Genomic DNA, 13,576 nt, shown 5'->3' on the forward strand with positions numbered 1-13,576 from the left:
CTCGGAAATCCCATTTAAAGGGCAAATATGCAGGAAGTGTATGGACTGATATGACGAGGACCCCCATAACAAAGCTCACGTTGAAATCATTTTTCATTTGTCCTGAAACGAGACGAAAATTACAGTACTTTACTCCGGCTCGTGAAACTGCCAGAGTAAATGTTGCGTTGGGCTCGACATGTTTTTGAGGGTGTGTCGGCAACTGTAATTGAGCTGAAGGGCCAGAGAGAGGCAGTTAAGTTGTTAATCTCAGCGTCAGGATCTGTCTGGCATCGCATCCTGAGCGTGTCAGCAGTATAGTGGAAGCGGCAGCCAGCTTGAAAACACAAGCTGAGTAGTACAGTGAGTTCTATTGTTTTTGTTTTAGCTCTTTAGCTTGAGCTCAAACGCTGGCACAGAGTGCTGTAGATTAGAAACAGTGGTCATAATGAGGACTAAAAATCCACATTGACCAACCCTATGCTCCAACCCAAAAAGCTGGAGTGGATTTACTGTCTCTGCATATCATTTTCATGTCCAGACTCAACATTCATTGGGTTACTGGACTTAATAAGAGGGCTTTATGTCTGGGGATAATCAATTCAGGCTCCCAGAATAGAGTTTGTCTGGCTTAATTAACAAAAAAAGGTCATTTGCTTTTTGCTATGTTGTACCGTAATGCAAATATTGAAGCAACATTTTTGAAATAAAGGGATTAGGTGGCATAAAATATTGATTTTCTATATCAAGAAGGAAAACAGAGAGAATTGATGAGCTCTTGCCGCAGCTTGAATGTCCTTGAAGTAAACGAAGTTGTTAAAGTACTTGAGGAGAGTTATGTAAGCGATCAGAGAGCTTACTTTGCCCCTGATGGCTGCAACAGAGTTATATTGACAATCTCGCAAATGATCTGTTGATGCTGTTGGAGCATAATTATAATGACTTTATTAATATGCTTATTATTCTGAGCAGATGTACTGCCATGGGATCTATTGTTTCTCGTATTATGGTTTTACAAAGAGTCATTTCAGCTGATGGATCCCACTAACTCAAACTATCTGCTCCCACAGCTTAATGTAGGTTTTAGAAGCTTTGTGTAGGAAGGGGATCGGAGCCTCTTCAATGTCAGGAGTGTCTGTGATATGGCAGTAGCACTCAATAAATGACATACCTAGATGAAAGTCTATAGAACCCTGCAGTCGGTCGTGGCCTCATGTCTTTACACCACATTTATTTAAAAAAAAAAAAAGGATTTTTCTTTTTTAAATTCCTCTTCATTTTTGAATCAGGTAAAAATTTCGACTTGCGTTGGGATTTAAGTTGCCAAAGAATTCCTCTCTTATCTTACAAAATGATCCAGTTTTGCAAGAATGTGGCAGCCTGCAAGTTTCCAACTCTCGCTGACGTGCACACACTAACAAGAACAACAACAATGCTGCACCAGTGCTCTAAGCCCACGCTAAACAAGACCAGATGTTCGCGAGGAACATGGTCTCTGTATTCCCCTGTGCCTTGGTTGCTCGTGGCATCACGCTTCCTCGGATTGGCCAGGACAAATTGATCTCAGACAGAGCTATTTGAAAACTGTTGTGGAGTGCACTTCGTTCCTCACGGCAGTTCTTCTTTCCCTCTCCCTCTTTTCCTCTTTCTCCATGTAATAAAAGCTAAGACAAGTGAATACTATGGGATGTTGTGACCCACTTATTGTGAACTGGACTGCCTGATCCGTTTAGTCTTTATGTGGATGTTTGAGCTAAGGTAGAAAGTGAAAGGATGAAACTAGGAGAGTGAAAACAATGTTGAGAGTGAGTCAGAGCCCCACTAGCACAGTGATTCTTAACCAGAGGTCCAGGGACCTCCAGGGCTTCTTAAGGGAGTCCAAAAGGATCCTCAGAAGTAGTTTATTTTCACTGTTTATTTCACTATAGCAGTAAGCCCAATGTGAGTATGAGTAATGAAAGTGACTATTCTGATCACAGGTTTCACTTCCTCCACTGTTATTTCCTTAATTGTAGTCAGCAGCTAAAGAATTCTGGTCCCAATCATCATCTAACAAACAATATCTTTTCAGGTGGAGGTCCCTGAAGTAAAATCTTATCAAATGGGGGGCCGTGACCTAATGTGTATCAATTTAGGGGTCCGAAAAAGGTTGAGAACCACTGCACTAGCAGCCCTGCTTTGGTTACCTAAACCCGTTAAGATTTGGAGAGCATAGACAACATACTGATGATATCACTACTCTTAGCATCTTACCAGTAGTGGGTAGGATTGACAAGATGTTGAGTGTGAATGGAAAAGTTAAAAATTTTCCAAAATAAAAATGGTTATGCTGCATTTACATAAATTAAGGCAGACAATGGACGACAAACCAGTTATCATTTTAGTGGATGAGAGCAGGATGGTAAAATTAGGCGAGGCTAGTAGAAAGTACTGGCCATGGTAACGGTAGATGGCATTGCCAGCCAAACTTTTGGCAGTCCGCCATGACAGAATCTACAACCGGATGTTGCTCCCTTACACATAAGAAGAAAACATAGGTGGTCTGACTCGGTGTTTAACATTAATTTTAAGTTTGCAATAGAATATAAAGAGAAAGATGCATGTTATAGCTACTTGCATTACTCGAATAATTCTGTAAAATGAAAATAAATAATTTAATGTTAATATTTTTTATCCCATTCATGTAAAGACTATGACATCACCATGCAACACATCGTCATGCACATTTCATTTTGCCGTCCTTCTGTGCCATCGGCCTGTTTCTTTGTTTTTCCTCTGCTGTCCAGAGGGGGTTGGACTGCTGTCTGCCTGAATCCATGTGATTGTAGCTTTAATCATCTGTAGAGCAGAAGTGTTTTCTGTAAATTTCACAGCTGTCTGCTCCAATAGATTTTGATATTTCCCAGACACAAGTGGAAATTTGGACCCGACAGTGCCTCTGTCGAAGGGTCGAAGGGTCACCATAAATATTAAGATTAATTTTCCGAGAAGTATAAATATTCATGCCAATCCATCCATTTATTTTTAGATATTTTGTCATGGAGGTGTCTCAGTCAAGGAGCACTTTTAACCTGATGTAAGTGCTGCAGGAAAGCAGAGTGTTGCTCAAGTTGTCACCCTTGAGTCCTCCAGGAAATGTCAGGGCATTGCCATAATCGTTAGGATTCATGTTCCGGGGTAGACCTCTGGAAAACTATCCACTTTGCTCTTTGCTGCTGGCTGTTTCCCCAAGTTAAAGAAGCAATTGACGAATCGCAGCTTAGAAATCAAGATGACAAATATAAACACCACTTTCCTACACAGATATCATGCTACTTAGCAACATGAATGGAAAAAAGCTACACAAAAAATAGCATCAAGGGTGCATGACATAGACGTAAAGATAAAACAATTCTTAAATTGATCTATTTCTTTGAACTTCTGAGGACCCTTAGTTTCTGTGCCAAGCTTTTTGAAAATCTAGCCAGTAGCTGTTGAGATGTCTTGCCCTCAAACAAAGAGTTGGATGGCCTCAGCCACTAGAGGAGCAAGAATTTAAAGACATGCTTAATGTTTGTACCACTGTATGTATGTGTAAATTACAGTGGGCTTTATGCACCATTTACTTGCCCTTACTCTTCAGCCAGCAGAGCTATGCTGTAACAGTTTCAAAGTGATTTTTAAGTGACTCATTGTGTCTTTGTGTCCCTGCACAGGAGCAAGAGGACCCCAACAAGCTGGCCACCAGCTGGCCCGACTACTACATTGACCGCATCAACTCCATGGCTGCTGTAAGTCAAACACATGGTCTGAATGTCTGTTCCCCTCTGTTGAGCTCCCCAGACGACTAGATATTGCTTCCAAACTTTAATGTCACTATTACAATATCATTCACTAACTTTGATCATCTGACCACTGTTCACTCAGTCATTCTTTCTCAGACTTCTCTCTTGGCTCGCTTTTTATCGTGTCCCCGCTGACTGCTTGTTATTTTCGCATGACTACATTCCTTCGCCGTGACCCCAGCATTCACACACACTGTGATGACAAACAGGCCATTTAGATGCTCAGCAGTTCAGTCAGCGGGAACGACTGTCAAAGACACGGAGGAAAGCCAGGATGACAATATTCATTATTCTCAAGCCAGTGTGGCTGCCAATAAAAACAGCAGGATACCATCGCAAAACTGTCTTCCACCATAATCTCAGTACCATTTTAAACATTACTGCTCTTCTGTGAGTTGTATTATTTGACTGTGCATTTGGCCACTGACCAGTTTGGACCAGTGACCTCCAACCCTGAGTCCTTATGTGGACGACAAGTTGGCTCCAAATGCTTAGAGAGCATAAAACATGACATTTTAAGAGGAACTCTTTAAGAATGACATGTAAGGCCTTACAGCAGCCAAATTTCCAATGTCATGGCATGCTCCTGTTATCTTGATTCTTTGGTGTAAAGCCTGATTTATGGTAAAGTGCATGACATTTTTCTGTCATGTTGCACACCTGGAGAATTTTGTGGACACCGTCATATTTTGTCACACAACATGATTGGGTAGTCACAGCTAGCCTCTCTGACACATCTACTGAAGTTTTGTGGATCCCGGCTTGAGCAACACAGGGCCAGAGCTGGTTGACCATATCGTTACAGTGGTTGACAGTCATCCACAAGTTCGGCAAGTGAATCTCCTCACCTGTATCCTGCATTTGATGGAACAAAAAATATTCACTCTCTAGCTTCTGTGCTTGACTTAATGGACACACTAACCACTTCCTTTTCTGGCACTTCTGTTGTCTTCTCAGTCACATAAGTTTACAGTCTCTTACAAGCCGACTAGAGGATAGCGTCCGGTTACCATGAAGAAAACTGAAACCTTTTGCCAAGACATAAATGAACATGTTAAACAGCTCTTTAATTTCTGTCAATACTCATCAAAAGTGTAGGGCGCTCTGTAATGAACCAGGAGTAATGTTGTCATAAAACTCAGTCTGAGCTGTCTTTAGTCAGTCTTGACTCATCTTAACGTTTGGCTAAAATCAAACATGATTAATATTATCTCAGGTTTTGAGTCTTGGCTGATACAAATAGTGAAGTTCAATGACGTGAACATTTTCAACAACCAATAGCTGTGTTGTCACCAGCACCAAACAGGAAGCAGCATACCAGGTACACTATAACATGGACTCCGGGGAGGTTCAAGACTGGGAGCAGGTGTCGGTTCTCTTGTACTGTGTAAAAGGAGAGGAAAGTTTTTACTTAGAAATCTTAACTTTTGAAACGGTTCAATGCTTTTCCCACTGAAATAGGGCAGTGAACCAAGAGAGGTTGGTAGCGAGTTCCATCCATCCATCCATTCTATCCGCTTATACGGGGCTGGGTAGCGGGGCAGCAGGCCAAGCAAAGCACCCCAGACATCCCTCTCCCCAGCAGTGCTTTCCAGGTCCTCCTGGGGGACCCCAAGTTGTTCTTAGGCCAGATGAGATATGTAATCCCTCCAGTGTGTTCTGGGTCTACCCCGGGGCCTCTTACTAGTGGGATGTACCCAGAACACCTCTAATGTGAGGTGCCCAGGGTGCATCCTAATCAGATACCTGAACCACCTCAACTGACCCCTTTCGAAATCACAGATGCAAGTGGCCGAAATGAGTGTCCTCTGTGGGGTGGCTGGGCTTAGCCTTAGATAGAGTGAGAAGAAGAGACATCCGGAGGGAGCTTGGAGTAGAGCCACTGCTCCTTCGCATCGAAAGGTGTCAGTTGAGGTGGTAGCAAGTTGAGACAACAAAATACAAAATGGAAAGTTTGTATGCAAATGCAGTTTATCTTTTATGGATTATAGTGATGCTGAACTGATAAGAATGCCATCCACAGGTGATGCCTTTTATCATGTGTTAGCTGTGTTAGCTGTTTATGTAATTGTTAATATATTACATTGCTTATAGAGAGTTGGCGTAGTATTTTTTGCCAAGAGCAGGATGGGAAATAATCCCAAAAGGAATCTAGTTGTACTCTTTCAAACCTGCAAGATCCCCACTCTTTGCAAAATCTTACAGTGTGCGATTAAAACCTCACATTGTCTTTAGCTGTAAGAGGGTGTCAGCCTGGGGTCTTTTAAAGGTCTTTTAGTGAAGGTAGGCATAAGCAAGATTGGTGGAAACAGTCTTGCAATTTTAGCATCAGCGTCTCATGGCAGTAATAGACTTTTCAACATTCCACTTTTTTTTTTCTTCCTCTTGCCAAACAGACGAACACTTAATACATTTACAAGTATTTCCAGGCCATAGATCAGATAAACTGTTCAACCATAACTTACACAGATCACCATAAACATAGAGCCAAAAAGTAATGGCATTCAATATCTGTTTATTGCCATGTTGTTTGTTTTTCTGGCAAACATGCCTATAGCAACAACCCATGTTGAAGGTTGCTATTTTTACAGCTGTTTTTGTTTACTGGCTCCACTCAGGGGACAAGAATGAGCTACCTCTGAATGGTACCTGAGCTTAGTGTCGATGTCTGGAGAAACAATTTTACTGTCATTCTCAGACAGCAGTACACACAACACACACACACATACACTCATGCAGACATACACAATATTTTAAGTGTAGTCAAGAGAAAGTGCTGATTTGTGAGTTGCCAAGAATTTAAAATCCACCAGGGCTGTAGCGGTGCCTCTGTGCTATTAGGTGTCAGACACACTGTCAGAGTTATGTTTCAGCCTTTCTGTTTCTTTTTACTATATCTACTGCAAAACAACCTGAGTCTGTGAGTCATGTGTGTGCAGTCTACAGTATATAAAGTCTTGACATTTTTATAAAACAGTTGTAACATTGTGCCATTCTGATGAGAGATATAAATATATTCACCCGTTCCAGACATTTTCAAGAAAGTGTCAGTGCAAATAATCGCTTGAAAAAATATGTTTCAATAAAAATAGGAAACAAATGTATTCAAACTGTAAGCAAATTGTATTACATCAGTGTCAGAACTGGTTTTGCGTGCATAAAGAAGATTAAAACTTTATGACTCTAGAACAGATTAAATAACTTTTTGAGAGAGTTTTTTTTTGGTAGTCTCCATTCCCCTTTTTACACAAGCAGTCTCTTGTTCGAGCCTCACTTTAGCAGAGTCTCCCTTATTCTCCATAACTCCACCAATTTCCGCCCCTTCCTGAATCATTTTTTTCACTCCCACTATCAATCTTCCATTTTCTTCAGCACTGTGCCCCAGACAGCATCTTGACAACATCGCGTTTCAACATTTGAAGGGGCTCCGCTCGTCCATGACTTCATGTCTTGGCTCCCAGGCGAGCTCACCAGAGGCAGCCCCTCCATAGTAGCTGAGTTATTGGATGAGCTCATTTTTGCGTTGCCGCCCTGAGAGATTACTGTACAACCAGCATCTTGATGTTCATTCATAAAACCATGTCAGGGCCTTGAGGTTGTTTGTTGACTGCAGAGTGATAATTCAAACGTCCTTGTGACTCTACGAGAGTTTCTATAGCCTTGCTGTGTCCAAGCTAGCGTGTTGAGTTTCAAAGCTCCTGCCTGGATAGGTCTCTCTGTAGATAAGCAAAAAAGGGTGTCCAAAACAAAGGCAAGGGGAAGGTCATTTTACATACCAATGTGAAGAAACACACAGAACTCAGCTGTTTTGCAGTTTGTCAACCACAAAACAAAGACTCAAACTGGACATTCAGTAAAGTAGGTTTAAAATCATAATCATAGCTATTTTGTATCTTAAAAAGACAGTTGACATTAAACGTCATAATGCCAAACGCGAACACTTAGTTTATAGCCTAACGATAGCTTTTTACTTCTGGTAATTGCATTTAGGCTTCAAAAATCATAAATGTGGTTCTCATTTGGGAAGACTGTCTAGCTGAACAAAACATGAACGATGTTAACATCCAGGCTGACCCATACACACACACACACACAAATAAAACATTGTCCCTGCAGCACACTTAAGTGAGTTTTCAGCCCGTTCTATTTCCCAGATCATCAAATACTGACGCTTTGTCATGCCCCTTTTCTAAACTCAACCAAGTAGTTTAGTTGCCTCAACCCAACTGCAGCTGCTTGACAACATTAACCATGTGACAGAATGTGTTTCACCAAGGTCACAGCTGTGCATCACATACAGATGCTAGAGGGTGTATCACACAGAAATGCCAAAGGGTGTGTACAGCGTCAGTATCACATGCTGAGGGGCATGAGAAAGCGTTGGTATTTGACTACCTGGGATGAAAACTTTTTGGAGTTTCAGCTTACTGCAGTAGTCTGAGCTGTTTCGGTTCACTCTTATCCTTCTTAAAACTATGTGTTTTTTTAAGATTACATTCAAGTGTTCCATGCTAAAATAACACTGTAGCAACACTTGTAACAATGCTTCTGTATTGGGAAGTTATTTCTAGTTTACAAGCTACATTACTTAGCAGTGACGTTAAAGAGACATGATTGCTAACAAACTAACCGGCACTCAGTTGAACTCCATTTAAACAAAGCTGTTAATTCCACTGGTTTCCTGATCACATCATTCCATTCAATTTCAGTGTTAGTTTCTACCCACGTAGGAACAATAGGATAATAGCTAGGTTCTAGCTCACATTTTGTTAAGTTAATTAAGTTTTGTGCCTCAGGCTTTACATCACTATTTACGCTAAAATAATGTTGCTCACCTTCATTTATACTGAACAAATACTTCCTACTTGGCGCATCAGTGACCCACATGGTCCTGATTAAGGTTTTGATGACTGCACTCATCACTTACACAGTTAACGACGCATTGACGACTAGCTCGAAGGCATAGCTTTGGCTCTGGGGGGCACTTCCCATAACAAGGATTTAGGGAAGTACCTTCTGCTGGTTTACCAGTTGGCTCTAATAGTATCCGTATGTGCATGTTGGCCACAGGTTCGAATGAGTTTACAAAGAGCAGATGTAGGAAGGAGTCATTTGGCGAGACTCATTGACACGGTGAACTGGCTTTCAGCACAAACAAATCATCCACTCTCCCCAACACTTGTTGTGTCCAACTTCCCATTGACTATGAACATATTCATTTAGAGAAACAGGAGCCAGAGCCTTTACTTCTTGGCACGTGGTCCATGAACCATCTGGGCTTGAGGCTAAATCGACATGATGGATGTTTTGACTGCACTGTTTCTAGATTAAACACTCACACACTGGACGGACCAAAGCTGTTGTTGGGTAGTCAAACATTGCGCCCGGCTCCACTTAGCAATGTCCAAAAAGTCCTATGTTGCTATGGAATATTTGCACCCAACTTTAACCTGTATGTCTTTTTGTACAGTAAGGGTTTAAGGACGGGAAAACAGGGTCGCATTTAAGCAAATATTTTTTCAGGCAAATTAATAGGCAGTCACTGTGACTAGTTTACTCCACTGCTGAAACACACACTGTTTGAACCATCGCTCTTGGCAGCGGGCAGCCTCGGAAAAAGCCTGGAGAGGCTCAACAGAAGCCCTGTGGCCCTGACTAATGGGAGCACAGCAGCTCTTTGATGTTGCTAAGGGGAGCCTTTAAGTGATGCAGAAATGAATTAACACTACCACAAGTCTAAGTGTTTTTTATGATTTGTCATAAGCTTGATTGGAGCTAATTGCCTGCATGACTTATTTTGGCATGTTGTATAGCTTCAAAGGGAAATGGCATTTTAGGTGGGGTGGGGGGGGGGGGGTCAACTAATGAGACTCTGATTGTCTGTGATGCTCAGACTAATTGAAACAAACACGGTTATTTGTATGGGGAGGAAATATGTACTGCTGCTGTTTTATGGCTGCCAAATTAAGATTAACATTCTTGTGTTGACCCATAGAAACAATGAATGGCTCTTACTTAAAAGTGAAAAATACAGAACTCTTGCCAGCAGGTAGTTCGCCCAATGGCACCTGTTACCTACAAAGCTAAAATTTAGCATTATCAATCAGCTGTGTTTCAACTTATATTCCATTTTCTTCTCATTTCTTACCATTTCTGCAGATGCAGACCCTGTTTGCCTTTGATGAGGAGGAAATGGAAATGAGGAACAAGGTGGTGGAAGATCTGAAGACGGCACTTCGGACTCAGCCGATGAGGTGAGTGAACCTCTCCGTCCAAATAAACCATGACCTTTTCCTCTGCTCTGCTGCAGGCAGTACAGAGCTCTGCATAACTTGGTTCTCCTTCAATGCATGCATTCCTGCTGTTGAACCTGTTCAGGTAATGCTGCACAGTGTTTCCTCTGAGTTAGCTGCTTTGGCCGGATGGCATTGGTATGAATTAGATCCACCACATGGCACTTACTGAAAAAGAAAATACAACACTTTCAAGGCTGATTTGCCTGTTACTTCCTTCTCCCTGTGGTGAAGAACAATAGAAGCAAATGCCAAGAGTTGAGTTTTCATTAACATGGAGAACAATGAGGGCAAAATAGCATCACTAATCTGTTTTAACTGCATCTTGTTTGGACTACTCAGTTTAAGATACAAAAACACCAAGTGAGTTGATGGGGATTCCTGTTAGCCTGCCAGGCCTGTGCAGTTATGGGAGAGACACCGCCACACATGTTAGATCCAGTTAATAATGTAAAATACAACAGAAAAGATTTTCTCTCCATGAAGTCAGTCTCTTGTCACGGCAGGATTACAATTAAAAAGGCCTTTTCAATAACATCCAATTGCAATATGTCCCGTTAATAATATTTTAAGACTTACCCTTCCCTGACATGGTCATCAGCAGCTGTTAGACCTCAGTCATCACCACAAAGAAACATTCAAGGACATTGGAGAGCCCACTAATACAAACCACCTCCCTCTCCCTGTCAGCAGCTCCTTAAAAGCTGTCTATCAACCTGTGCCAGTTATGTGATGCAGTGGTCTGGACCAAAACGGGCGTGTTGAGTTTTCTTAAGGGGAGCTATGAAGTGACAGACCTAATGTGCAGAGTGACAAAAAACCCAGGGCAGCCTTAGTGTCTGGGTCATGTCTGGGTTGTGTGTGTTTGTAGGCCAAGTGTGTGTACCATATGCATGATTGTGTTTGTATCTGCGCATGTACGGGTATCCAAACCATGATAATAACTAGGAGCAAGGCTGGTAAGCAGCTGCTGGAGTCCAGACGCGTGACAGGAAGCTGTTCCGTCAAAGTAAAAGCTGCTTCTTGTCCTTCAAAATTCTTAGATATCTATCCAGATGCCTTCTTTGTAAAACTCTCTTGTGATAATTGTACAAAAATGGTTACAAATGGCCAAATGTAAGCGTCATTAGGCAGGTCCGTCTTATTATCAGCATCAGTAGTATTTTCAACACGATGCACAAGGTTACATCACAATAACTTTTATAACAAGAAAACAAGACAACAACATTTGGGTTAGTGTGTGAGATGTATAGGTCATTAAAAAAGACACTGAACGTATGCACTCTCACTTAGATACTTAACTTAAAGGTCCAGTATGTAAGAGTTAGGGGCATATATTGTCAGAAATGGAATAAAATATAATAATTATGTTTCTACAGTAGCCCAGAACGAATAAACCAATCTGGGGCCAGCATTTTTGTGTTTTTGCTTCGGCCATTGTAATTAGCAGCCCCTCTGCAACAAGAGCATTGGACAAACACTGATTTATTCAGAGTTTTTAGCAATTTAAATCACCAGGTTCATTTGTTTTGGAGAGGAGGAGACCTCCGCAGATAATTCAGCTCCCGGGAAAAACCTCCTGGACATCTGGATCTTAAATTATCAGAGAAAAAAGGTGAGCACACATTAGCAGGTGCTAGGCTACAGATCCGCCGCTGACATGCCAAACAGTGTCAGGGAAACATGGATTTGTAACTTCAAACTGCTTTATTCAGTGTGTATACCAGTTTAAATCATCTGATCTGTTTCTTTTGGAGAAGAAGAGACCTCTGTGGATTATTTAGCTCCTGGTAAAAACCTCCTGAACAATTAACACTGAAAGAATTCTAACCAGGAGAAGTTTAAGCTGGTTGCAGTCTGTTTAAGTTGGTTGCGAATCTTACACACCAGAAGTTTAACCATCTGACTTAAACAAGAATGCTCCTAAGGTGACCTGCATATGTGTTAGTTGGGGTTATGACAATGTTTATAAGCTTTTTAAATCAATAAATTACCTCTTTTTGTCTTTATTAAGTTGACAGTAAAAAGAGGACACAGAACGAGAGTGAGGGTATAACATGCAACAGTGGCCCCAAATGACTACCTGAGTACACCAAATGTCTCGAATAAGTTAAAGATTTCAAATTCAGTTTTAAAAAAATATTACTCTGTTCCTAAACCTTATAAAACAAATACCAATTTGTTCAGGAACTCCTCTAAACTGTATTTAAATGAGATGGAAATATTGGGAATACTCATTAATTCTGATTCATCACCTGAACCTGCTTTGATGCTCCTGTCATGCATCCCAGATGGGACTTCAGATGTGCCACTGAAGTATAACTATTTTTAGACATTCATGATCAGGAAAGAAAATTCTAATTCATATCATGTAATTAATGTCATTACTATAGACACTATAAAAAATAATGGACTAAGCCACTGTGATGTCACCCACTGGTTTGTGGACTCCCATTTGGAAGCCTTGAGTTCGGCAATTGGCAGTTTTTAGCATTTTGTGCTGGCTTCGTTTTCAGCTGCAGAAGTTGCATCTTGGTCATTACCTGCCGTTGCGGTAAAGCATGTGTAGGCACACACAGCGGCAATTGAAAAAACATATCACGATACATTGCCACATTATTCCTTTATTGCTAGCTCCAGTGAAGCATGGAGAAGGGCACTTGGAGAGCGTAAACCTCCAAGTAAGTCAAGTGCCCTATATTGCAATGTTAACAAAACTGAAATGTAATTTGTGTATCAGCCTCATGATTTTAATAGGTTCATCCTCGGCCCATGCTACACCCCTTCACAGAGTTTTCTGAAAAATTAGGCAAGTAGTTTTTCCGTAATCCTGCTGACAAACAGACAAACATATTATGGAACTTGACTGAAAACATAACCTCTTGGTGGAGGTAATAATTACATAATACAGAATAAGTCAGAGTGTGGGACTACTTTTTCTTAGTTGAGGTGCTCATTTGATGTGAATCTGTAGATCTCTTGTTTCCAAATAATTCTGCACAATCAACAGGGCTAGACAAAGCAACATTTCAAAGGACTTTGAGTTTAGTGATGCAGAGTTATGAAAACTTCCTTATTCAGTTGCAACTTGTTGCATTATTTATGTAGTTTGCACAGTTCAGCCTGTAAAGTAGGGAGGTGGGGGAGGGGTGGAAAGGGAGAGTAACTACCCTAGCCCAGTTTCACATACTAATATTGATACATCCTTTTCTTGCACTATTTGGAAAGTTTGCAGGTGTTTTGCCACTCCAGGTTTCTCTCTTCCTCGTGAACTCTTTATATTGTATTCAAGTGTAAATAATTGACCTCATCAACACTGTTCAGTAATGCACCTGTACCCATGCTGTTCACAGAGTGACTTATTGCTCATTAGCACACAGATGTTTTTAAGCACTGTAGCAGTGATGTGGGTAGCAGGTGTGTCCCACAGAATATGGGTGTTCAGGGAAAGCCTGGGCAGCGTATTAATGTCCTGCCAAG

General features: G+C 41.2%; 1 protein-coding gene across 5 annotated transcripts in view; it reads left to right on the forward strand.

Annotated features, from left to right (window-relative positions):
* The window catches only part of daam2 (dishevelled associated activator of morphogenesis 2), a 120,824-nt gene that overhangs the window by 60,243 nt on the left and 47,005 nt on the right, over positions 1 to 13,576 (forward strand). For all 5 annotated transcript variants that reach the window (XM_033642162.2, XM_078174933.1, XM_078174932.1 and 2 more), the window contains exons 4-5: positions 3,675 to 3,749; positions 9,963 to 10,057. In XM_033642162.2, the coding sequence (XP_033498053.2) occupies positions 3,675 to 3,749; positions 9,963 to 10,057 (170 nt within the window). The remainder of the gene's footprint in view (positions 1 to 3,674; positions 3,750 to 9,962; positions 10,058 to 13,576) is intronic.

The sequence above is a fragment of the Epinephelus lanceolatus genome, chromosome 15 (assembly GCF_041903045.1).
Source record: "Epinephelus lanceolatus isolate andai-2023 chromosome 15, ASM4190304v1, whole genome shotgun sequence".
Lineage (NCBI taxonomy): Eukaryota > Metazoa > Chordata > Actinopteri > Perciformes > Serranidae > Epinephelus > Epinephelus lanceolatus.